The sequence below is a fragment of the Lepidothrix coronata genome, unplaced genomic scaffold (assembly GCF_001604755.1).
Source record: "Lepidothrix coronata isolate B3197 unplaced genomic scaffold, Lepidothrix_coronata-1.0 Scaffold106, whole genome shotgun sequence".
Lineage (NCBI taxonomy): Eukaryota > Metazoa > Chordata > Aves > Passeriformes > Pipridae > Lepidothrix > Lepidothrix coronata.
Genome location: NW_016690286.1, coordinates 493,287 through 520,033, shown reverse-complemented (window position 1 = coordinate 520,033; position 26,747 = coordinate 493,287). Strand labels below are relative to the sequence as shown.

Here is a 26,747-nt window from a genome sequence, read left to right as displayed (position 1 = left end):
GTTCTTCAGTAAGCAAATGCCCTGGGTAGTAAAGCATCTGGGTAGTAAAGGATTAGGGTCAGGGCACAAAAGTGAAACTATAACATACCCTCTGCACCAGAAACAGAATAACGTATTTTTTAGTATTGTTGCATGGATTAGTACCCATGTTGAGCTTTTTAGCTTTATCTCAAGCTCCTATGCATCTCAAAGTGAGTACCTTGTAAAGAGCAGAACAAACAGAATCTGAAGAAACTATTTGCTAGAGGTCTAGTTTACTTGTGTGTTCTTGTCCCTTACTGACAAGCATCTATTTCATTCAAGCTGCTCTGGAATGAAAAGATTTGGGAATATTCAGGAATCAGAAATCTCTAAATAATTTTAGCGTGTTATTTTTTTAAGGCTAAATACATAGCAGAAACAAAGAGATGTCAAAGAAATAAAAATAAAAGCATAGAAATACATATATTAGAACATGTCTGTTTATACATAAAACATTTGCCCACTTTTTTTTCTCTGAAACAATAATGTCTATGACATTAATTAATAATAAAAAATTAATCCAAACCCACTAACCCACCAACTCAAACTGAGAAACATACTTTGAATTTCAGTGGTCTTTTTTAAAGAAGCTATTGCATTCATATTGGGGATTTGGTGAACAACATCTTCCGGGAGAGGCTCCAGCTGAAAGAATAGAATAGAATAATATAAATATTCAATAAGCCACAGAGACATAAAACAAACTGAAACAACCTAATCCTAAGAAAAACTCAGCCCAAGAACTGGTTAACATTTTGCTGATATCAGTTCTAAATGTATAGCCATGATTTTGTTTTCTGTTTTCCAGCCATGTAATTGAATTCCAAGGGGCTTTTCTATTGGCTGCAAGACTAATCTATGGAGTCTCTGAAGCAGGTGCATGTCTGTGTATTATTCATTAAAAAAATGCTAGTTATTTGTGTAATTTTTGTAGGTTCCTCACAAACCAAATTCCACTGTGTCTGTATACGCAGCTGGGCACTCCAAACAAAACCTTGCTGAAGCCGCACTGGAACCAAAGTGTGCACTCTATTATCTTTATTTTTCTGGTGTTATTACATCTAACCATCTTACACATTTTAAGGTTTATAGGGGAAAACCATAAAACACAGCTGTTTTTACTAACTTTACATTAATTTCAAATAAAGCAGTAGATAAAAAAGGGTTATGCAGATCAACAGTAAGAGTTCTCTAAGCAAATTTTTTATAGAATCAGCTGCATTTTAATTAGCCAGTTTTAATTCTATATTCTTTGAGTAGGGCTGCATTAGCACAAAGTGTTCAGCTACCGCACAGTTATTTCTGTCCTGAAATGGATAGATATACCAAGCAAACTGTATTTTGAAATTCACTCACGTGAGATTTTTTTAATCCACCTTCCACACATTTTCTCCTAGAAAAAGGTTAAAAAATTGTTTAGGCTAAATGTTTCTTCTTTCACTCTAATAACTATATTTTCCTTGAACTATGCTTAGAATCCAGCCACTTTTTCTGCTTCCCCACATAGGCTGCCATGGCTGAGTGTGCAGGCGTGCTTCCTGAGGAGTAGCAACTGTGTCAAGGTGGACCAAAAAGAGCATTATCAATACCAATCTCTCCTCTCTAAAGCTAAGAAAGTTCAACCACCGTTGACAGGAGACATCTGTACTGCAGACAAAACTCCTTTCTTAAGCATGCCTGGGTCTATTTTAAACTAGGTCAAGTGAAGCCCACCCAAGGAGCTTCCTCTGTGAAGTTAATAGTTCAGTAGCCATCATATATTGTCCTTCAGGTTGCTACTGCTGCATTGCTACTCACCAACAAGATAACATCAACTTTGATCCAAGCAAATAAAGTGGAAAGTAACTGTAGTGTGGATACTCCCTTAGTGGTGCTATTTTAAGCAAGCTCAGCTACAAATCCCAGAACTTCTGGGACCCTGCTGTTACAATCAGCAGTGAATGCCTGTCAGCAATAAAGACATTGCAAATATCACCAGTCTTTTGGAGTCTTGGTAACTAAAATGAACAGGACTGTTCATGTCATTATTGCCTTAGAAGCCCATATGGCATTGCAGCTGGAAGATTTTCTTATGGTTAGAAACAATAGCACTATGTTTTGTTTTCAAATAGCAGAAATTATTCCATTCTGCACAGTGAACAAGTGTGCAGAGAAGTGCTGGTTAGACCTGACTGGGTCCCAGCTCTACTTTGTTACCAAAGAGGCCAACGTGCAAAGGAAGATTGTTGCTATCTAATATGCATCACGGATTAGAACAAAGACAGCAATTACAATACAAATAATATTTACAGATACATTTGCAATTCTTGAACCACATTTACTTTATGATCTTCATAGGTTACTCTATTTGGTAACTCTTGCAAGTGCCTGTGGGGAAACTCTGTATCTGCAAAAATGCCCACCAACAGATCAAGCTTTATAGATTTTAAACCAATGATCTATACCTTGATAAATAGTATTTGCTTTTTCACTAGTCATTTTCTGTTCAAAGTAATCTATCATTTGTCCAGGAAGAGTACAAAACTGAAGGTTTGTTTGGTTGTGTTGGGTACAGGAACACATAAGGGGAAGCAAAGAGTAGTTTAAGGTTCTGGTTTGACAATTTCCTAATTCCTAAGGCTTTGATGACCAATTCACTTCCCTGAAACAGAACAAAATAGCTCCAAGCTATAGCAGTAGGAATAATAGTAAAAGTTATGGAATTGCCAGACTACAATATGTGAGAGCTGTATCTTGCTTTTCCCTTTCAATACCTTGAGATTCTTTATGCAGACCTTTTGTACTAAGTATTAAGCTGGGAACAACTGATGCAGAGACAGTTAGAGGAGATTTTCTGGTAAAGGGTGGATATTTTGTTGCCCTCTTTAGAGCAGGATTTTTGCAGGACCCAAAATAAAAAAAAAAGGTTTGATATTTCTTAATCTATAAAACTCATCTCTTTATTTATCAGTATAGAAATAATTTTTTTAACAAGTAGGCTGCACTTGAATATCTAGACATATCAGGTGAGTATTTAGAAATGGCAGGTGTGTTTTTAGAAATCAGCATAAGCTGATGAATCCTTAAAGAAAGAGTAAAATATTCAACACTTCTCCCAAACATTACTCCATCTGTTAGCTCTACTAACAGATTTGTAGGTGATGCGAGTATAATGGTTGTGTTTGATCATTTCCTCAACTCTTTTTTCCACAAAAATTTCATTTTGTATATCAAGCTTGGCCGAAGCAGATTCCTGAGCTATTCTGTCTCCTCACCCTTAAGGATAGCCCGACAGACCTAAGACCCTCTTTCATATCAGGGCAACTTTATCAGGCTCCACAAGAAAGTTCATTACATCATATACCCTGCTCAGCCCAAAATGCAGTACCATTACAAAAACACTGCAGAAATAAAGACAGTGGGTTATGGCAGCTATTTCTATACACTTTGAAATGAGACTGTCTGCATTCAAAAGAATGATTTCTGTTGGCAGTTATCCACTGGTTGGATACAACTGTACAGACGTAGAGGTGTCCCTGGAAAATATCAGCAGTTAGACCCAACACTGAACAAAAGAAATCACTCTACACCTGGCATATATGGCAGCATCACCTTCCCTCCTACTCTTACTGGCATTCAGACCATGAAGTGTATTAAATCTGGAGGCTAACAGGAAGAAAGCTGAAAAGAGCACTGGAAATACATCATCAGGAAAGAAATCTTTCAGAGAAGAACAGCTCAAGTCTGCAGAAATAACCAAACCACTGTACAGGCAGTTTAGACCAGTCACAAAGGGTCACATTTCCAAAGCTTATACGTGGCTGAATTGGGCTTTTGTGCCCAAAGTAGCAGATGAAAGTAGAAACCGTGCCCACTAATCATTTTCAAAAGAGGAAAAACAATGTAAATGGGCAAAAATCACTTGGGCTGCCTAAATCTACCAGAGGCATATCAACAAATGTTTGAAGAAGGAATTAATGATGGAAATTTTATGTGCCCAGAAAGGGATCTGAATTGATCCTGGGGAACGCAGAGAGAATTTGAAACTATAGCAGTCTGTACTGAGCTGAAAGTTCTAGCGATATCCACACGGTCCTTAGCACTGTCATGTTTTAAAGCACCAAGATTAGCTTCAGTGAAGATTGTTGGAGCTACAGATTACTGACAAATGAGGCAAGTGCAAGCATAAGGTAAGAAGCATGGAGAGTCCTGCCAGAAGCAGAGAAAGGGGAGAAGGCAGACAGGCTCCTCAGGGATGCCAGGGCTGCAGGGGGAAGCACTACAACCACCCTCTTCTGGTTACATTGTGTAAAAAGCATATCAGCATATCAGCACAAAGACTGAGCTTTGTTGCTCTTAAAGTTGGCTATGATTGCAGAGGACTAATTTAGAAGATCTCACAGGTCCTCCATATTATGTGTTCTTGTATAAGCAATCTTCTCAAAGTTACTGCACTCTCTGATTACACATAAAACATTTCAGGTGTAGTTTTGTGATCCACTGTTACAACGCAGTATATAAACAAAACACGTTTCAGCAGGGAGTAAGTTCAAAAATACAACGGGTCATTAGTACCTATCAGTCCCTGAAAAACAAGTGATGCCTTGGCATTATGTAACTTTGGAATTAGAATATTCTGTTTCCTCAGCCAAACCACTCACTGACTAGCACTGACCACCTCGGGAACTTCGATGTCACCATGCTGACCTCTGGCACATACATTCCTCCAGTTTCCTATCCCATCAAAATCTCTCTTTCTATACTCTGGGTTTATGCCAGCAGCAGTTGACAGTTGCCTCAGACTCAGCTTTAATTATTTTCTACTATTAGACTCAGATTAACAATGAGGATGTGAGATTGTGAGAAAGTTTACCATGCAATTTAAAATTGATCTCAGATCATATTCACTTCCGTGAATATTTCCATTTTGAAGAGAGGAATGCTTACCTGTTCTGGTAAATAACCCCTTTTAATGAAGTCCAGGACCTCTTGGCAGAGCTCGCTGCCTAGCTGGCAAGCAGCCCCAGATTCACACTGAATTCCACAAAGAAGAAAACGCCAACTTTTCATCATCAGCAGGAAAGCTGCAGAGTACGAGCTTTCCACTTAAATTACCATCCCCTCCTAAATGCCAGCTCAACAGATTGCAAGAAAGAAGCACATACTTCACACTCTGCAAGAAAATTGTCCGGTGTAAGTTTTCAAGCATGCTTGGGAGCCAACCAATCACAATGTTTTGTCAAATTCTGCTTCAGACTGAAATTCAAGCCAGAAGAATATTTACTAGAAGATGTTAAATTTAGTCACTTAGAAATGTTTTCACACTTAGGGCCAAATTCAGCGTTGGCCGCCACAGTCAATGAGAACAGACATGCATCCTCTCTGTGCCTTTGTTGCAGGGTCCCGCTGGGCAAAGCACACTGTGGACTGCACTTCTCTGCTTCCTCCGTGCAAAGAAGAGCATGACCCCGCCTGTGACTAATTATCACTTGTTACAGACCACAGCAAACTGCTGTACGACAGAGAGCTAAGAGACACTGCCCAAACCTAGAGACAGACCAGAGGGACCATGATGCTAGACTGACTTCTGTGTCCCACGGAAATATCACACCTGGCTGCTTGAAAAGGGATGGGATGAAGGAAGAGCTAAATCCGTAGTTTTTGACACAAAGAGTTTTGTGTTTGAAGAAATCCTTCCTTAGTCTTTCTGGCTGCAGAAAAGCCCCTACCTGAATGCAGTTATGTTGGAAATAAGATGCAGGGTTTAGCATACTGATCTCAAGGAAAACTTAAGCCCAAGGACTTTTTAGATCCAAATAATGACTCTTCAAAAGTAATGTGGAGGAAAGAAAGCAGAACCTACACTTGTATGTCTAGAGAAGCCTCACTCACCACCACCTTGCACCAAAAGTCATAGCAGAGGTCTTATAGCACCAAAGCTAGGATCAACAAAATAGTGTGGAACTTCCACACTCTGTGACAAAGATTTTGGGGGAAAATCTCAATATTCAAGCCAATTTTCACAAACCTCTTGGAATAAAATACAAATCTTAAAATTTAATGGTTTTCTTATTTGTAGTGATCTGTATATCTATATACACTTTAAAATGAGTATTTAAAACTATATAACCAATCTCTGAAAAACTGTACATAAATGGAATAATTAATTTTAAGCATATATATCATAATCTCAGAAATGCTTATGTTTAAAAGCAATGTCTTTTTTGCAATTACCTGAAACTATCTTTTCCTTTGTTTTGACAGATGCTCTTTTAATGGACAAGTTCGCAAATCATGTTGAGAAAATTCAGGACTATTTTAAGGCAACTGATGCTCATCTTGCCTTTTCACCTTCCAGAAGGTTTTCCATGTTTACATTTTGGATTTCAAGGGAATCCAACTGCTTAATCTCTTCTCACCTCTTAGGAAGATTTCCTTCCAAGGAGATAACCTACAGTGCTCCTAATTAGCTCTGCAAATGGTCAAATGGATTTTTCTTGAAGTGACATGGAAATTTTCTGCTTGTAGACAGAAGCATGGAGAGAAAAACCTAAGATATCAAAATATTTTAAAAGTAATTTTATATGTAAGCATTATAATTAATAATTTATCTTTATAAAATTTATCCTTAACTTTAATTCTATAATTTCCTTTTTAATTTGCTCATTATTTAGGGAGGGAATCACACAACCAAACCAGATATAGCCATTTCAGATACTATTGGGTGTCTTGCCTGCTTTCCAGCTGCTGATTGGAAAGGGTGTGGATCTCTTCTAAGTTCTACATTAATTCTACCAGTCTTTTCATGCTCCAATTATTTAAAGAAGATTAATTTGATAGGGCATTCTTTTCATAGTGTCTTCACTCACATTTTTTTAAGAGAAGATTGAAAAGTTGTCTTGCTAAAAAAATCACTAAGCTATAAGCCATATATAAATAAGAACAAAATTTATGTATTTTGGATTTCAAACTGTTTTCCTTCTTGGTGCTCAGAGAGAAATTAAGAAAGCATTTTGCACTTGCAAATTTGATATTACCTCTATATATCAGACCAGTGCTCCATGAAATTTGGAAGTTGTGGCTTGCTTTACCGTTTTTTAAAAAATTGTTATTCTACTGGTAATAGAACATATGACACAGTGGATTTTTGTATTGACAAGTCCTGGCCAAAACCAACAAAACAAAAGAAAAAGTTTTCAAAAAGCTCTGCAAAATGTTTATGAATTCTAATCCTACACACATGAATAAATACATCTGACAAACTGCAGGGTACCTCACAAAGGCCTTTCCCAACCTTTCTAATTTGAGTTCAATTATATGTGTAGTGTTTAGAACTGAAGTTCATCTTGCCAATGTTTTTAAACTAGGGTTGCACTACATACCACTGTTTGTAAAAATGAAAGGCAGATAATAAGTTCTAATTATCCTATTAATCACCTGTAAAGAATTGCATTCAGGGAAGAATGCATCCACAAATTACAGTAATTTTTTGTTTAAAGAAAAAAAGGTTTTTTCTGTCCTGGGCAGAACATGCTTGGAATTTGCTGTGCAAGTTCATGAACAGTATGCTGAAATCAAGCAATGTATATGCTGTGGGCCATGTGGTGTATATTGCCATAAATCTATAGATGTCAACAGATGTGCTGATTTCTAATTGCTAACTAGGTATCAGACTTCCTCATTAATGTCTGCTCCTCGGCAACACCTTTACTTATTCTTTTAAGCCAATGACAGTTTCTTATGGTGGTCTTGGTAACAACATCCTCTCTGGAGTACTTTTCTCTTCTTAGCAGCCACAGCATATTGTGTCTTTGAAATTATGCTGCACCAGACCATTTGATGCATGTCCCAGAAGAAAATGCTGTAAGAGCACATCAGAATAATGCTTATTCCATGAGATGTCTCGAGTTATTAAGGAACATGTTCTTTTACAAGTGAATTAAAAATGGCTGCATGGTTATTTCTGTCTTCATTCTCAGTTAGTGAATTTTTGTCTCTCTCAAAATTTACTTTGTTTTATTTTGCAAACAGATAGACTCACAATTTATCTAATTTCCTGGTCTCTAATTACTCTAAAACGGAAGAAAATCTTTATTCCAGTACACTTATCCAATTCCTTTTCCTCACAATCAGTATTTTTTCTTGGATAATTTCTGTGACAGCAGAAATAGTTGGGTGTGATATAGTGTTAAAACAAAATAAGGCAGTTTTCATAAATGGGTAGCACCACCAAATGGTCATAACTGGATAGAGGGACCCAGGCGCCTACACATAGGAGGACACATCACATCATCAGCATCGTACCATTTGCATTAGTCCCAAAAGGGTGCAAATTTCAAGGAATGAGTTTAGAAGGGCTATGAAAAGCCACTGATGTCATAAGTTACTCTCCTAGGGAAGATGAAAACAGAAATATCAATAAGAGTGCTCTGGAATGGCAGCTAATCAGGAAGGCAATCCTGCATTAACTAAGACTGTCAAATGCCTCAAGCTGGGTTGCATAATCCATATTTCAGCTGAGCAGCTTTTTCAGTAGCACATAGCACCACACTGGAAAACTTTCCTTGTGGAGCTTGTCAAAGGTGACAGTAGATAAAACCCAACAAAAGCTTTTTTTCTCCTTTTTTTTTTTCGGTGTTTACATTTCTGAATCTATCTTTGAAAAAGCTAACACTTTAGTCATTGTATGTATAATGTAAAAAATAATAAGCATTAAAATATTGTTCTTGATGTGTCATAAAGATGAAAAGCAAAGGTTGAGAAGAACACTAAGAAAATCTTTCTAATCAACATCCATTAGAAGACATGTTAGTTCACCTTATTCACATAGGTATGAAGCCTTGAACTGGAAGGGAACTGGCAGACTAGCTTGCAATTTGGCAACAATACATTTGATTGGATGGATTATATAGCTATTAACACTTCCCCAAAGGGGAAAAAAAGGTAACACACTGTACTTTATAACAAGATCTTGCAAAATTCACAATTTATGGTAAAGGCTTTTGTTTCTTCATAAATTATTTTGGCTGCACCTTCAGCAAGTTTGTTTTCCTTCTCAGTATATCTATAGGAGAAAAGCTATTTTCTTGTGGAAAGCAGAAAAAAATTCACTAATATGAATGCTTATCTTGCATTTGTGTACATAAATGGCACATACTCATATTTACTTAGTCTTATAGTCTCCTCTCAAAAGTTGTTAAATAATATATACAGTGCTTGAAAAATCTTGAAAACTTCATTTAAACTACAGACAGATCAACTTGGATCTTCACTTTTAAGTTAATTTTTTTTTTTAATCTTCAACACATTTTTATTAATGTTTCAAAAGTTAGGTGTCAAAATACTGAAAAAAATGTGCCTTTCCAATATCCAGTTCCTAAGACTACCAGATACTTTGCAAAAGACTTTTTTTTTCCACAATAGATGGCTTAAAGGTCCATTCCTAATAGATAATATGCACGCCAATGACTAACAATGATGTCAAGTCTTGTATTCAGCACATCACTAAAAGCAATTTGGAGGTATCAAATATTACTCAGAACTGGGAATAATTTAGGCATATACTAAAGGATTTGTATAAAAATCCAATTTAGAGGTATTTATCCAAACCAGCTCATTTGAGGTCTGCTCATTTCTAAGACATGTTCAAATTCCATGGTTTTTATGCCAAATGAAAAAAAGACTGACACCATTGTTACTAAAACAATATCAAAGATAGCAGCTTCAGCAAACTTGGATCATTCTCTCCACCTAGTATGATTTATGTTTTACCTCATTTCCTAAAAGGGCGTTTATACAGGCTTCAGATGCATCACAGATGGCAGTAAGGTCATGTCCTCCCTCCAGTGCCAGCACAACACGGCCATCCGCTAACTTCAGCAATTGCTTGGTTAGGTGACCAAAACCTAGTATTCAAATACAGTAGTGCAAATAATTAAAGCAGAATAGATATTACAGGCATATTTCACATCTGGTGCACGAGAACGCAGAAGGCTCTCAAATACTGTACAGGGAGCATAGGATTTACTTAGTCCAGTATCCTGTTTCTGACCATGGCCCACACCAGATGGCTTGGAGGCAGATGTGAGATAATGTCACTCATGCTGATCCCTCATTGCTGGAGATTAGTTGAAACATGTGGTTGTCTCTCTTCTTACCTTCGTTAACCGTTATCACCCTGGATTCTCTTGCTATTTGTATATGTGTGACATATACCTATGTCATTAGAGAGATCTGATATAACTCTGGTCACTTATCATCGATAGGACAAATTATATTTGTAGTTCAACTATAGTGCTATAATTAAAAATAATTGGGTTTTTTTTAAATGAGATGATGAAATATTTTTTTTTATTTACAAATTGCTTCTTCCTTTGTATTTGGGGTTTCAGAATATAAAACCATGGACTGAAAGATAGCGGAAACATATGTTACCTCTTAGCTCCATCTTGAAGTGTTTTTGGAAGCAGCACTAACAACTAGATCACTTATTTTGATTCGAGGTTTTGGTGTAAGTTGAAACTGTCCAGAACTTTGTAGCTATCTCTACCAGTATTCCTCATTCCTGACCAACAGTGTTCTAAGAAACTCTGCACCATAGCCAAAAATGATAGTACTTCATTTTCTGTGGTGATCTGTAACTACACAAACACTACCACAAAGTCTTCATCTGTGATTCAAGTAAAATTAATTTATTACATTTTTAATGACAAGAAAAATTGCATGAAATATGTCGATTTGGAGTGAAGATTTTTGAAAGAATTTTTGTGGTAGTTTCCTAGGACAGCTATTGTTTTTGCTTAATCTCTTTTAAGCAAGTAATGATAAATAAAGCTTTGAAGCTATTGACGTTAAATAAACATCACATCTTTGTGATGGTTTCAGTCTAACTTTTCCACTTAGTCTGTACTAGTTGCTCTACTGATGGTCATCCCTACTCATTCCAGTGCATTTCATACCCTTATATAAAGCACTTAGAAGGTACCTGCTAAAGCCTGGGCTTCTATAAAGACAGGAAAACCCACATCTTTTTACTACATTCCAATGAAGAAGGCCATTGAAAATTAAAAACTTTAAAAATTACAAGTATATTTTCCAGCAAATTTTCCAACACACAGATTTAAGGCTTGATCTGGCAAACAAGCAATCTCATGTTTAATTTAGTTTACATTTTAGGACTTTGTTAAGCATACGTCCAACTGTTTTTAGAACAGGGACTTTAGTGATACCAGATTTGGATTATCTGTGCAGACAAAAAAACCCAAACCAACAAAACCTCCTCTACTTGCCACTTCATCTATAGATGATCACAGAACACTGGAGGTGAAATATTGTTTCCTTGAGCCACTGCACAATCTTCTATACCCTATAAGTACTGCAAGTCTTGATTCTAGCAAAGTAACTACACTGTGGTTTAAATTACATAAAGGGTTGAAAAACAAATAAAACCTTAAACTCTCATTTAAACTCANAAAAAAAAAAAACAACCACCAAAACCAAAAAAACCCCCACACAATCCTCTCTACAAAAACCCAAATTTAGACAGGATAATAAAAGTGAAGGAAGGAGTGGAATGAGGATAACCTTTGATCTTTAGCCAACTTCTAGTTTCTTTTACCTATAGGATTTATTTCTGTCTGCATGTTACACATGAGATCTGTGGGTTCATAAGAAGAGAGTGCCAAGATTGCAAAGTAAGTCGTAGATACAGCATTTAAAGGAAATGAAGAAGAATGAACAGGCACAGGCTCCCCACATCTGTAACTCACTCTTTGGGTCTGTGAGGAATCCAACACCACTTTTAAGACAACATTATCCTTTGTGTTATACAGATTCTATGAAGGGAAAGCTCTATCACGTTTCCTCTGCACATTTTGAAAATTTTTTATGACGGCAAATATTGCTACCACCACATTGTAATCTTCTGAGGTATATGTGGCAATAAATGTAAAGACTCTTGCTATGCCTTTTTCTCCTTTTAGACAACCACACATAGCATAACACATAGACATTGTTACAATATTACTTTGTCTACTTGGTTTCCTAATGTTTTTCCTAGTATTAATGCTATAGTAATCATCCCTGACTGAATCAGGATGCAATGAGCCATACAGAAAGCATCTTTCCTAAAGCAGATCACGGTAACAAGAAAAAGTGTTTCCAAGCCAAATTAAGATGATGGGGCCTTTCTTCAGTGTATTTACCCTGAGAAAGTAAAGGTGACTTGCTAGAAAGTGAGGAAATAACTTTAGCCAACAGTACCAACATTGCAGGTTGACTGAATGAGTTATGGAAATTCTTAATAAAGAAACTTGGATCTCGTGTCACTGCAGCAACCTAGGAAAGATAATAAGTTTCTCAAGGAAATCCCCTGGAGTGCAGAAGTAAGAAAATGGAAAGAAAGGAATCTCAGTCAAATAATAGTTTTAAGATGGGCTGTAGTTCATGCCAAATAATTAAGGAAAACAAGAAGAAAATAGTAACAAGCACCATTAAAGGAATCCATTATCTCCCCTGATGTAAAGAGATCAAGCACTGGCCAACTCTAAGGTGAGAAAGGAGTCAGATAAGCATTTTGAGTCCTGGATCTTTCAACTCTCACGAATTTCTAGAAATCAGCGGCAGTTCTTGGCACTTCTACTGTGTCTGCTGAAATCTTCTTGTAAATGTGCTCAGTGACTTTGTACTTCAGAGAAGTAGCAGCATTTTTTAAAATTAGGTTCATGCAGTGTGACAGGAAATTGTGAGAATGGTTTTATGCCAACTATTATTTTCATAATTTCTGTAATTTAAAAGTACCTGTTTCCTTCACAGATCACATATTTAGATACTCAGGGTATTACTTTGCAAAAGCACTTAACATTCATTTGCCATGATCCTATTAAATATTATGATTAAACTTTGATTTCCACAAGAAACAACATTAAAACACTACTAAGTAATTCTGAAATTCCCACTCACCAACTGTTTTATATTTTTTGGACAAAAAACCCGTGGGTGCACAACTGTACATTCAAGCAAAGACTAGATTAAAACTGTAACCATTTTAAATATGTTATGCACTAGAGACATAAATAACAGTATATGACCTGTTACTTCCCCTCAAAGTAAAAATATAAACTTTCAAAACAACAGTAACATGCAATTTTTAATTATACCCTTTCTCCTCTTCCAGTGCTATTATTGGAGGAGATACAATATTCAGACTTATGTAAGAAAATATTCTATTGCAGAAAGGCAAGAAGAGAGAAAATTAATATTGTATTATACTACTGAGCAAGATGTCAGGCTGTTATTGAAGGACACAGTGTGATAATCACTTGAATTACCATCTAAGCAAGTCATTTGTCTTTTAGTGGACTGATGCCCCAGTAAGGACTCTGGAGTTTTTTGTTGTTTACAACAGACAAGGTCCCCACACACTTTTTGTAGTTCTGCCAAGCAGCAAGGAATGGCAAGGGTGAGGCTTCTGCCTCATTTGACCAAAGTCACTGGAGCAACTGTACTCTACCTGTTCTTACTGAAAACCAAGAAAAGATGTTTAACCCTATAAAAAGATAATACAGAGTTATTTCAGTTTTCTTTTGTTGTTTTTGAGGTACCTGAAATGGAAAGGGGGAAACAGAAGGCAGGTAAAACACCTCTTATCTGGGTCAGTTCCCCTCCAACAGACTCATTACACAACCATGTGTTGTGTTACGGCTAGATGAAGTGAAGCTAACAGGTCAGAGTTTGTATGTACAGCCTCCCATTTTGTAAAAGAAACATTTGAGAATGAAGACAACTTGTGAATGTTATTCTTTTCACATCCTTTCCTCAGCAGCCAGGGAAAGGAACCATATGGATGGGGTGCACTCCCAGCCAGCACCACAGCACTCCGTGTTTGCATAAACAGTCATATATGCAACTCAATTTGCTCGCCAGCAAATGTGCAAACACCCAGTTAGTGGGGACTAAACCTGCCTCAGCAGAAAAGAGACTCCTTCCCTCTCCACCACTGTGCATAAGGAGAGCAGATGTCTCCTGCACAGTCATTCTTTGGGTGATGGCAGGCTGAACAAAGCCGTGGTGCTGGCCCTTGCTCATTGGAGGCGGCTGGTGAAGGAACGAGGACACATCAACAATCGAAAGGTTGGCGAAGCTTTAGAGCTGTGGAGAAAGCCTCAGCTTTCTCAGCCTCAAGAGCAGGGCCCCAACAGCTCTTTTGGCTTCAGTATCTTAAAAGCTACAACCCAACCCTAAATTACAGGCAGTTCTGGTGAGCTCCTCTGGATACTTGGAGCAGCCTGGAGAGGAATACATGCAAAACACAAAAACTCCACAGTCTCTGTCCTGGACCTCCAAGTATGTATTTAACTATTATTTACCATTTAATCATGTCATTACTCGCTAATTTACTTGAGAATGTGTTTTCCTCTCATTAAAACTGTTGCAATGATCTCTGCCAAAATTCTACCCACCAGTGTTCTGTGCTCCTTCCCTGTGGTTCCTTCGTGACTATTTGATTAATTTTCATTGATATTCTTCCAACAATAGCATCTAAAATTAACTGGGTCAGTTTTTACATAACTTCCTGACTCACTAGGGTACGTGTCCTAAATAAATATGTCCATACAGGAGTCAAATGACCCTTCCAGCACTAGCAGGAGCTGGGACTTTTTGCAAAGCTTGTGTTCTATGATAAGAGAACACATTTTATCCTCAACTCTTAATTCAGGACCTTTTATTCAGTCAAAACTTCATTTGGATTAAATCAGAGGTTTGACTCAGTTGTCTGGACGTGGCCTTGAGTGAGGGGGAAAGGGAGATTTTAATGCCAAATACATTCTTATGAAAAACATTTTCCAAATGGCTGAAATTACAAATGTTAGTGTTGAGGTACCTGAATTTAAATGGTACGTTTGGCCTCCAGGCATTAGCTGCTGATTTCTTGCTTTTAATACCGGAGAAGGAAGCTCAGAAACACTTCAAATTACATCTCAAGCAGGCATTTAATTTAGATTAAATTAGACAGTAATTGTATGTTAAATAAATACCAATGGTCTCAGGAACACATTTTTTATGGATTAACAATTTATGTAATAGATGTTTTTATTGCATGCTTGCTAGGTCTACAGCACTATGCTTTTCATAATTAGCTGCTCTTTAGCTGCTACACTGAACATAACTTATTAAATCTCTATTAAGTACGTATTCAAGGATACATAGTATACCTCTTTGAAAGCCAAAAAATGCAAACCTGACTCACTACAGTAAAAGGCCACCTTGACAATGCTCAATAAGATGGTTTATGTATCTTCAACTCTTTTGAGATATGGACGTATCCAAGTGTGTCATATAGTTTGCTGCATTTGCTTAGTCCTTCAGGAAGGAGGAATTTGTACACCTTCACCACATAATGGCAGCACTGACCACTGGACAAAATGTTCCTCAGAGAAAATACATGGAGGAAGAAGACTCCTCCAAACTTTTCTCCAAATTAATTCATGCTAAAAATAAAAGGAAGTGATTTCTTTTTTAACCTGCATTATCAGGCACTAGGGATTGTGCATTCTCCAAGGAAAGGTCATAGTAATGTACAAAATAATGATGAAGTTTTTAGGGCTGTTACAGTGCTGTCATGTGGATTCAGAGGGAAAATATTCAACCACAGATTTCAGCTGCCAGAGTCAAAGGAGGAACCTTCAGATATTCCCAAAATGGCTGGATGATTTTAGCGCTATTCTTACTACCTCTTTTCTCTGTCTCTTCCTTTTTTTTCTGTTTCCTCACATTCTCTTCATCTCTACCCAATGTCACAGCTGGCTTAAGTAATAATTTCTCCACTGTCCTGCTAACCCTGTCCTTTTTTTTTATTTTGCTTTCTATTTAGTAAATCCTCTACTAAGTAAAGCCAGCCAGGATGCAAGATGATCCGTACAACAGAGTTCTTCACTGTTTTTTTCAAGAACATATAGCCATTCTGCATCAGAAAACAGAAGCCAAGAGACAAACTGTAGAATTTCAAATAACAAAGTGGCATTTCAGAATCTCGGATTCAGATCTCTCCGGAAAAAGCTGTTGCTTCATCTGTGAGGTGAGAGGATTCTCCATGGAGTTTGGGGAGTTTTTTCCTGGAGATTAACAACTCTCTAAAGGGATTCTGTGGAGATGGACTAATCAGAGTAATAATTATCCATGATGTCTGTCCTATGTACTGTGAAATCTGCCAAGGTGATAATGCATACACAAGTTGTCATGATAACTTCTTCCAAATCTGATCAAGTTGCCTGAGTTAAACAGATATATAATATATGCATTTGATGTTACAAATGATTATATCTCCAAATCTGAGTCTAGACTCAGTAAGGGGTTGCCTAAAAAACAAGACATCTGATAAAAAAATCAATTTAAAGTATGAGGAATCTGTGTCTAATCCACACTGGAATAAAAATCAGATACTACTATTGACTATACAAATAAATCAGTAAGCTTGATTAAGTTTGGAGAAGTTTATTATAATGCTACTGCCCATAAAACCAACTTGACGCATTTTTAAAATATGTAGGGTGAAGTTTCTGAATATATATGAAATGTGGGTACTGAGTTATGACTGAAAACAATCTTATGGGAAGATCTAGTTGTATTTCTTTTTCTAACTGATGAAAAGCCAAGTCAGTTAATTTTGAATTGACACACGAGACTTAACACAAAGGATCTAGTTTAAAGTCCATCACTCAGAAGCTCAGAACTGACTGCCATTTTCTGAAGATGGTCTACAAAATTCTGCCAAGAAAAGCAACACGGACTAAGCAATCTTTCCAACTTATACAGTTTCTCAGAGTCTACAAATTAGGGCTCTCACTTTATTTTCAGTCATTTATTGACCTTGCCACATCAACATATTGGATTAAATTAAGAACTAGTTCCTTAGCCAGTGTTAATCAGCATTTACCATTATCTAAAGACCTAGCCTCCAGATGTGGATCATTCATCATTCCAAGACTAGTGATATAGATACAATAAGCATACCAGGGATAGGTTCTTTAGGTGGATAGCTTGATGTAAACACTCTATTTCCTGACTAATTTGGCATCAAGTCTCCTGGTGAACTCAGTATTAGTATCAGAGGTCTAGTGCCCCTCAGGATTTGGATCACATTGTTTAATAAACATCATTTTATAAAATCAGAAGGGAATAAGGCAGTGCATTTCTAAGGGATTACTGTACATCTCAAGCAGTTATTCACTTTCCCTCTGGCCTTGTGCCCGTTAACCCCACCTGACATATGCTATAATCACCCAGAAATGCACTGCCTGTCACCACTTATTGAAAAGGTAATGTGTAAAACTCACTAAAGGAAATGGTATTGAAACTAGTTTTGGGGCCTGACTCCTTATAGTCTTCTGATTAATTGCAATTCCCAAGTAAAATACATTGAGCAACTTTCTATTATGCTGTTCTATTACAAAAACATGTAAGAATCAAGGATGTGATTTCAACCCATACAACAGTCCCTTTGTACCTCTTTGTACTATTAAAAGGACACACAGATGCCTTGAAATGGTAGGTAAACCCCCACTGAGTAAAAGGAACTGTAGCTACCATTTGAATGACATAGGTGGCTCTATCCAGCCTTCTCCATAAATAGAGAAGTTATGTCAGACCCTTGTCATTCATGTTATTACACAGCAGAGTTTGCAGGAGCCTTAACCTGGTGGGAGTGCAAGAAAGGGCAGGGAGCTGCATCGGCCTCAGGTGAAGGTAGGATGGATGCTCCTTTGTTCTGATGCACAGGAGGTGAAAATATATAGAAGATACTTTTATTTTCTGTTTGCTCAGAATGAAATATATGACTCATTCTCATTACAGATATTTACTTTTTTTAATTCTTTTTTCTTTTTTTATTTTGTAGACATTAGGGCTATGTTTCGCTGCTGGGTGAATGAGAGAGCACACGCAGGATCACTCTCGAGGAAAAAAGGCAACGCAGAAAGAACCGTGTATTGCAGAATACACCATCTAAGGAGTCTTTCTGTTGTGCCTTTTGCAATCGGATATGTCTGTCACGTATTGGCCTCATAAGCCACCAGCGTGCCTGTAGCAAATGTGGATAGAGCCTTCCCAAATCTTCGTTCGCGAAGCCTAGCCATGATGAATGAGAGAGCCTCAGGTACAATACAATTTGTGATCTTTAACAAGTTAACTGAAGTGGAAGTGCTCTCTTTGCTTCCCCAGAAATCCCTCCTCCTCTGCCTATCCCAAGAAACACATATGAGAATAAAATATTTTCTTAGAATATTGAATATCTCGTCCCTGTCTTTCCAGTCTTCCAACATACAGTTATCAGAAAGACCTTTCCTGTGAGCTCCTGCAGCCGAATGGCTATTCACCGTTTGAGACCACTGGTGTGTTCAGAAGCCCTCATGGAATTCTTTACTCAGTGGTTTTCTACCTTTTCTTAGAGAAAGTTAAAACAATGATCATAAGGCCTGGGTGAAAAATGCCTTCAGACTGAGCAGTCAAGGAGTACCACCTTCTGGATTTTCTCAGAGTGAGACGCAAAATCACTCCAGAATGACCTGATTCTGCAAGATCCATATGTAAGCAAATTACCACTATCTCTGCTGTTACCACAGCATGACAGCAGTATTAAGGGAGGATGGTAAACCTGAAATAATTAGTAATCTTAATTGAACAACAGAAACATCAAGACAAACAATGACGTTTCTGTGCTACACTCAGGCCTAAATCCAGCTAACTAGTGTCAAGGTAATTTGAGGACTCCAGATGTTGTTGCAGCTGCAACAGTCATCTTAGTCACTCTCCTCAAAAGTGGGAAGTTCACAACAGGGCAAAAACCATTCATTCCACATTGAGATACTGTTTCTTGAGCAGCAACAGTAATTTCTTCTTCAAGGGGAAAAAAATACATCAGCTTTTCTAACTGGAGACACTGAAAGTCTACTAGCAGAATAGCTACTGTTTCTCCCTCAAGAGTTTTAACAGCTAGAAGTAAAATAACCTGTTGCCAGAGTTCAAAGCTCCCTAGTGGCTCTAGAATCCTAGCAAACAAGGTATACCAAATTGACACATCAGGATTGCATTTATTCTTCCTTTTAGCGAAAGCTGAACAGCCACAGCAGCTGAAAGCTTGGGCAAATATTATCCAAACTTTGTAGCAAAGCCACTTAGAAACCCTAGACGATGAAGGTGTTCAACTGTCTCACTACAAATAAATAGAGAAGATCAACAAGGAAAAATATCAAAATATCAAAATCAGAACGGTTCCACTCATTAGGGCAGGCAGTGGTAACTCTGGCAGAGAAGGATGAACATTTTAGTCATTCTCATTTTTGGCCAAAGTGGTGATCTCATTTCATTAAAAAAATGGTTGTTGAACAAAATTTTAGCATCTTCCCACCATTTTTACCTACATTTTACTGCTGGACACTACGATAGAAGGAATTAATTAATTACAGAAAATAAAAGATGGTACATAAGGGATTTAGAGAAAGGATGAAAGTGTTGGGTTAATCAAAGAGTCTGTTATTAAATAAGATGATAAATAAATACATTCATGACTAAAAGACAATAAAGGCATGTTAATGAAATTACTAGGTGAGCAAGAACAAAAATGACCATGAATAAGAAACTAAACATTGTCAAAGAAACAGATTTTCTCATAACCATTGTCAGTGGTCAGAAAGTAAAGAAAGCAGAGGTGGTTTATGATCTTATTTCTAGAATGGGATGCAGAGAACCAATAGTAGTTGTTCCTTCTAACCTTTCAGCTACTTCTATCTTCCCAGACCACGCCTTATTCTAATGGGTCATTACAGATAAACTCGAACTGTTCTTCCGCATATACAAATCCTTAGTGGCAGTGGAAAAGGTGGCTTCTGTCTCTCTCCCAGGTGATGAGCCCTGGCATATATGTAGTCTAACCTGGAACAGCTCAAAGATGGACTGGAAGTCTTTTGAAAAAAGATAACGAAAAAGAATTTTCTTTTAATTTTCCTTGTACCCAATGTGAACTTAAACAGTAAATCTTTGTGTTTGTTAGAACACTTGAAAGGGCAGAATGCTCAGATCTGAGTAGAAAACATATCTGAGTACAAGTCCTTGAGACAGGTAAAGGAAAATTGATTTCCAAACTGATGATTATTTTTGGGAGTGATAGCTATTAATAAAACACATTTCTTAATGTGCAAAAATCTATACAAATCAGAGTAAGATCTGGATGTTGCCTATTCAGGAGGTGTGAAATCCAACACATGCAGCCAGCAGGGCTGATACAGGTGTGGTAAAGCAGGTGTGTGGTTGCAGGCAGAGGAGGTTGTAAAAAAACACATTTTTTTTGATCCTATCCTGTTTCAGATGCCCCAGAAACAGGCAGGAACAGTCCTTATGACCCCTTCAGACTCTGAGGTTTTTACTTCTTGTACATGCTGTACTGGGTCTTCCTGCACCCTCACTGTGCCTGGAAATGCTCAAGAAAAATTGGTTTTGACATGACTGTTACCTTTTCTATGGGACTACTATACAATGCATGCAATTTAAAATTTATATCAGAGTTTTACCTGAATTTCTGGCTGTAGCTTTTTGTAGGCAGTTGCAATGCATAAGTGATCTGACAGTTGATGTTGCACATTGGAAAAATAGAAAACTAAAAACATTTTCATTTAATCTGAAATTAAGATTCAAGAAACAAGAAATTTAGGGCTCCACAGTGCCATTTTTGTATGACCCACAGAAATCACATTTTTAAAGGTTGTTTTTCATGATAGAAAAATGGATAACAGAAAAACCCTGATATACAGCGGTATATAGGTATAAAGGTACAGGAACATGTATCTCCTCTATTTTTTAGCTTTAGGCAGAAACTCTGAAGTTGGCATTTACTGCTGGTTTATAGTTACAATCTGAACTCAGCCCTCTCCATGCAGAGAAAAGAAAAGGTCCAGAATAGTAGATGTTCATTTAATTAACATCTCTATCTTACAGCATATGCAAAAGGGGTGCATTGTGCAAGCAATTATAAACCCCACGTGGCCTAACTTCAGAGTAATTGACCTTACAACCCAATTCCTCTGTGTACAGTTTTTGTATGCAATTTCTAGATTTACTGTTTCAAAGAAAGAGTGTGTAAACCATTTCAGGCAAAACTAAGGTGAGTAACTTATTCATCCTACAGATGGATGAAAGTTTGTGCCAAACTAGAAAACTTGTTGTGGAAAGAGTTTCTATTGATGCTACTTCCAGTGGATCCAGATTAAAATTCTTTAATTTTACATGCTGCTGTGTCTTAATTAGGAATGAAATGAGGAAGAGAGAAATGACAGGGTTTAGCAGTTCACTGGACAGCAGAGATTATTATAGGGAAATATAATACACTTTGCCAGTCCAAGAGTATTCCCTTGTCAGTCATCAAATGACTGCTACAAATAAAAAATTCAGAGGACTTCTCCAAGAAAAAGGCAGAATAGAAAACATAGACAGCATAAATGTAACTTCTGCTTGCTCCTACTATAACTGTGCAGTATCTTAAATTCTTGATATTTCTTTTTTTCTATAAACAAAATTTCAGGCCACATCTTAAAAAGTTCAATATGAAAAGCACACATATCACTTCCATACGTGTGTTCTAGGTGACGTCTATATGGAAACAGTGACAAATCCTTTCCTCGATGGAACACTGTAAAGCCTTTATTAAAAAATTTGACAAAAATGAAAATGTGTTATCTATATGAGCAGTGTTCATTAAAAATCTCAAAGCAACTGGCTCCAAGATGAATTTTGGCAAACTCTGAAGTCCACATGTGGGAGAGGCAACTTTAGCACTTAGTAAATACCCAAAAGTCTGCAATTAATCCTGACAGATTCTTTTGGGATTAGCCACTTCTGGAGAGCTCTCATACTCTTGAGTCAGCCTCTGGAAGCACCACTAGTCATCTCAGGGACCTGGGCTTTCAATTCAGACAGGAAGGTAGGGTGGTTAAAGCTGGGGGAGCCCAGAATATCTCAAACTCCCTAGGAGGTTATCCTTGTCCTTATATTATCTCTAAGTATGGCCAATCTTTTGCACGTTACTAGAACTGATTGAAGTAATAACAGATGAATAGTTCAGATAGTGTACCCCTGCTTCATGTTCATAACACTGCTTGTAAGCATATGTTAGTATTTGCCAAATGCTGTGTTCAGCTTAGAGACTCCCAGCACACTGCTTACTTAGACTTTCTAAACTTAATTATCCATTTCTTATCAGTGCTCATAAAATGACATCCTATAGTATCTGCTCTCCTAATGTGTAACTGAAGCTTTATATACAACAGAACAGGGATTAATTAAGATAAAGTGATAACTAGTAAATTACCAGTTCTCTTGATGACACAAATATCCAGGAACCTTTGCAAAGAAATACCACTCCTCAGACTTAAATGAGAACATAAATTAGAGCCTGTTACTATTTCTTAATAAGAATTGAAAAAAGAACATGAGCAGGATGGGATGAACGAGTTCTAAAAGCAAAGGAAATGTTTACGAAAAAGAACAGCATTTGCATTCCTATTTGCCTGGGCCACTTGCCCCTTTTGTAACCTGATAAAACAAATGAGTCAATACAAATCAAGATGACTTAGTAGAAGAACAGCAAATGGCCATTGTAAAAGTAGAGGCCAGAGGAAAAGGGACGCCACAAAGGCCCCAGTCACGCAATTTTTTTTTTTTTGCAAGCAGATTTAATGGGTGTGCTGTGGCCAGACACCTTTAGAGTCAGGCATGCCATTTCACTAAGAAGAGAAAACAGCAAGATCGTGTCCAAAGGCAGTAAAGTAAAATGGAATCATAACTGAACATGTTACAAAGTTCATATTTTGAAAAGAAAATAGTAGAAAACTTGCACAAACTGTTTTTCATGACAATATGTCCATTCTACAAACATTTTTAAGTCATAAATCAGAAATCTTATTTTTTCCTTCACAGACATGCTGCCTTGTTTTCATTCATTTACCCCGACTTTAAAAGGAGTCTTTGAGAAAACAGTGGATAAACTGAGAATTTATGCAGTCCATATCCACTATCAGACAAATCACTGCAAAGTTTAATTTTTCCCCTTGCCCGTCTGACAAAACTGCAAGACAGCCAAATACAGGTGTTCAGATATATTCAGACAATGCTCTTTTTTCTCTCTCTCTCTTTCTAATATAATATTTTGTCATTTACTCTGTGAAAATATTATGGTTGGTAAAGTAAGATCAAGCAATAACTCTAATTTTTTAAAGCCTTTAAAGCAATTTTTTTGAGAAAAATGGTAGTTTAGACAGCACATTTATTTAGTTTTAATTTTTGTGCTGTCATACATCAGCACTGAAGTCCTGATTTAGAACACATGCAGCTTGCCTTTGAAGTTTTGGCTGTTTCTTAACAATGGCAAAAAAAGATATAAAGAAATTAAACAGCACCAAAAAAAATCATAAAACAGGGCTTTTGTGCTCTTGATTTATATATTGTTTTTATGTCTGTTTAAAAAAAAGCTTTATTCTCAATAATCTTTCATGGGAAGCTTTACTCTGACATACCTTCATCTAAGCCTTTTCTTCTTTGCTGACCTTTCTTTTCTCCTTCCTATCCTCTCAAGTCTCCGAACAGCACTTTCTAATATCTTTTCCATTCAGTAGCAAAATGAGTTTATTGGAATTCTTATGAAAACCAAAAGAGTAGAAAATGTGCAAGTGATATGCTAAACTAATACTTTTGGATGAAAGCAATAAATATTCTAAGTAAACAGGATCTCCAAACAAAACAGATATTTTCTGCTAGTGCTTGTTGGACTCTCCTTCTGGGCTGTATATGTGCAGTGGCATACGTGGTTCTTTTGGTTACACAACACCGGCATTTTCCAAAGAAGTGCATGAAAGCTGATAGTTGCCATTGTTCATTTTTGTCCAATGTGTTGTAATGAATATGATTCAATGCCATATTTATTTGTTCTCTGGTCAGCTTCTTCCTGTTTTTCTCTCTCCCTTTCAGCTCAAGGATAAAATTGTTGAAACAACAAGAACACCACAACTGGCTTTACAGTTTTTCTCCTCCTTAGGGTCTTCCATTCCGTGGAAAAATTTAGTGCATACTAGCATCATCTAAAGGTACCAACACCAGCTGCTGCAACGAATGGTTTAATTGCAGTCTACCTACCAAACATATTGAAAGCAAGTTCTGAATGGACCAAGTCCCGAAGGTGTTGAGAGTTTTGAAGAGCATTAAACCTCCTCCCCCCCCCATAATTCTTGTCAGCCCAAATACATATGTATACAGGACCAACCTGTATGTGTAGAAAATATGTGCAGGGTATTTATGATAGCTGAAGAAGCTGGAGAAGCAGGGTTTAACAAGGTTAACAAGGTAGCTGGACTTTGAGGAAGGTTAACACCTCCATGTTGGTAGCTCACTTGAAGATCTCCTCACACATGGTATCTCTTTCCTTACCTTCACCATCTCATCCATATGCTTAATCTCTGCATCCCTTCTAAAATATTGCTTTCTGTTAACAGTGAAATAATGACAGCTGCATCTGAGGCAAAAGTTCTTTTTGTGTTCCAGATCATTCCACAATACCACTCTTAAAAAATGTATGAAGAACTTGTGTAAGTTTTTTGCCAAATATTGATGGTTCTGCAGTTCCTTCTATTTTTATGGCATTTAACTATCCATTTTAGCATACTGATCTGTGTTAACAGAAGGTTCACTTATCATTTCATTTAATTTCATATTCCATTGATGACCTTTCTACATATTGAAGCAAATACTCTTGGAGAGGAAAAAAAACCCCTTGATTTTAACATTTGTCAGGGTTATTCTCCCCTACCTTTAAGCAAGCAAAAAGTTAGCTGTCTTGCCTTTGCTACTCCTCCAGTCTACTTCTCAGTGAGGAGAGAGGAATATCCCCAGAAAGATCCGTTGCTTCAATTTTCAGAAAGGAGGAAGATCTTTTTGGAATTGAACACCTCTCTGTATTGCCTTTCATGGACAAATCTGGACTCGGTAAGACGTATAATGTTCTGAAAGTCAAACTTTGAGAAGGGAAGCTCATTTATGGTTCCAAAGACTACGTACATCCAGGCAGGTAAAATATGCTTCCATCTACCAAGGTCATGCTTTGGCATTATGAACATAGCATGCTCAGTGAGAAGCTTCTTAGGTAAATATGAAATTAAAGATAAATGCATTTAAATTACTCTTGACAGAGATATTGTATGTTACAGAACCCTGCCTGTTTTATTTAAGCAACTTATAATACTAATATAATCATACAATATTAGTGTGTTATTTATATAGTTACTAGGAAATTATTTAGAAAAAATTTTCTATATAATAATACTATCTAATATATTTATAATAATTATTCAAATCTCAAGCTAGCAGGGGTATTTTTATACAGAAACCATGGAAATGGTGTAGAAATCATGCTTTACTTCTAATGCACAAGAATTCATATTACCACATCGTAATAAAAACATTTTTAGTTTTAGAGCTGATTCATCTATGAATATCTAGTAGAACATTCCCTGATTCATAAACTTTGAAAATAATTGTATGCACACAGAGAATTTCTATGCCAAATTCGTTCCACTAATCTCAGTAATATTTCCTCAGACTACACTTCTGACTCAAAATATTTGCTATTCTATCAACCCATTTTGTACCTCACTTTCTTTGTCTAGGACATACATTATCTGCTCTTTTAAGGTCTGCTCAGTACTTAGGTCTATCTCCCCTAGCACTTTTTAGTCCAGTGTTCTTTTCCCTTGAGTATAGTGGCACTTCTCTGCTAATAACAGGACAAAAATTGGTAAGTGATATGAGTTTATCAGGGTGGCTTTTAGATATCCCAGAAAAAAGGAGAATTTGTCCTGGTGTTTTAGAAGTTAAACCACCCAGTGAAAACAATCATTCCATCTTGGATGTCTGATGTCCAGCCTCCTCATCCTGACGCCTGGGATTTCCCAGGCTGAAACACTGGAAAATCTCCTCCTCCATCATGAATTAATTTGCTGCTCTCAAGCCCTTTCTTTCACATTAGCAGCTGACATATCTCTAAACAGTGCTACCATAAATATCTATATTCCTTCAAAAAGGAGACATTTGAGAGAGTGAAATGATTGTTCAGAGAGATAAATTGAAGCAAATGAAAATCAAATCTCTAGGGACACGGGCTCCGAGACTGAAATCTGCACAGATTGATCTCCCGAAGTCAGCAAGTGATAAAAGTCATTGATCTGAAACTAACACAGAAGGAACAGTTCAGTAACATAGTGATATAATTATAATAAAATAGATCAGGGAATATTTCTGTAGTAGTAAGAGGCCTTTTCTCTGAACTTTTTTGATTGTACACTTATTTCTGATGTTATTATGAAGCAGTCTACTAATTGTGCATCAGTTTTCTTAGAAGTTAAGGAAACATTCACAGCAAATCAATATGTATCCCAGATACTTTCTTTCACTGGAGTTTTAATAAAATAAAGAGTAAAAGCAGGTACTGAGCAAAGATGGTGGTATTCAATGGACTAAATTAGGTAGTTGAGTCACGATGACAAGAAGGATGGGCAAATTTTGAAGAAAAAAGTAGGTTACTCAAGACATAATGCTTGACATCTGGTTTATGATGCTCTAATTGTCAGTAGTCAGCCAAAGCCAAAAGGATGTCTTTCAGACGAAATATATCTAGAACAGTGCTGACTGCTTCCTCAATTAAATATATTATCTTA

At 36.9% G+C, this 26,747-nt stretch overlaps 1 protein-coding gene across 12 annotated transcripts in view; it reads right to left on the bottom strand.

Annotated features, from left to right (window-relative positions):
* The window catches only part of HDAC9 (histone deacetylase 9), a 392,579-nt gene that overhangs the window by 19,360 nt on the left and 346,472 nt on the right, over nt 1-26,747 (bottom strand). For all 12 annotated transcript variants that reach the window (XM_017823859.1, XM_017823867.1, XM_017823868.1 and 9 more), the window contains 2 exons: nt 9,772-9,905; nt 582-666 (listed from right to left, as the gene is read on the bottom strand). In XM_017823859.1, the coding sequence (XP_017679348.1) occupies nt 582-666; nt 9,772-9,905 (219 nt within the window). The remainder of the gene's footprint in view (nt 1-581; nt 667-9,771; nt 9,906-26,747) is intronic.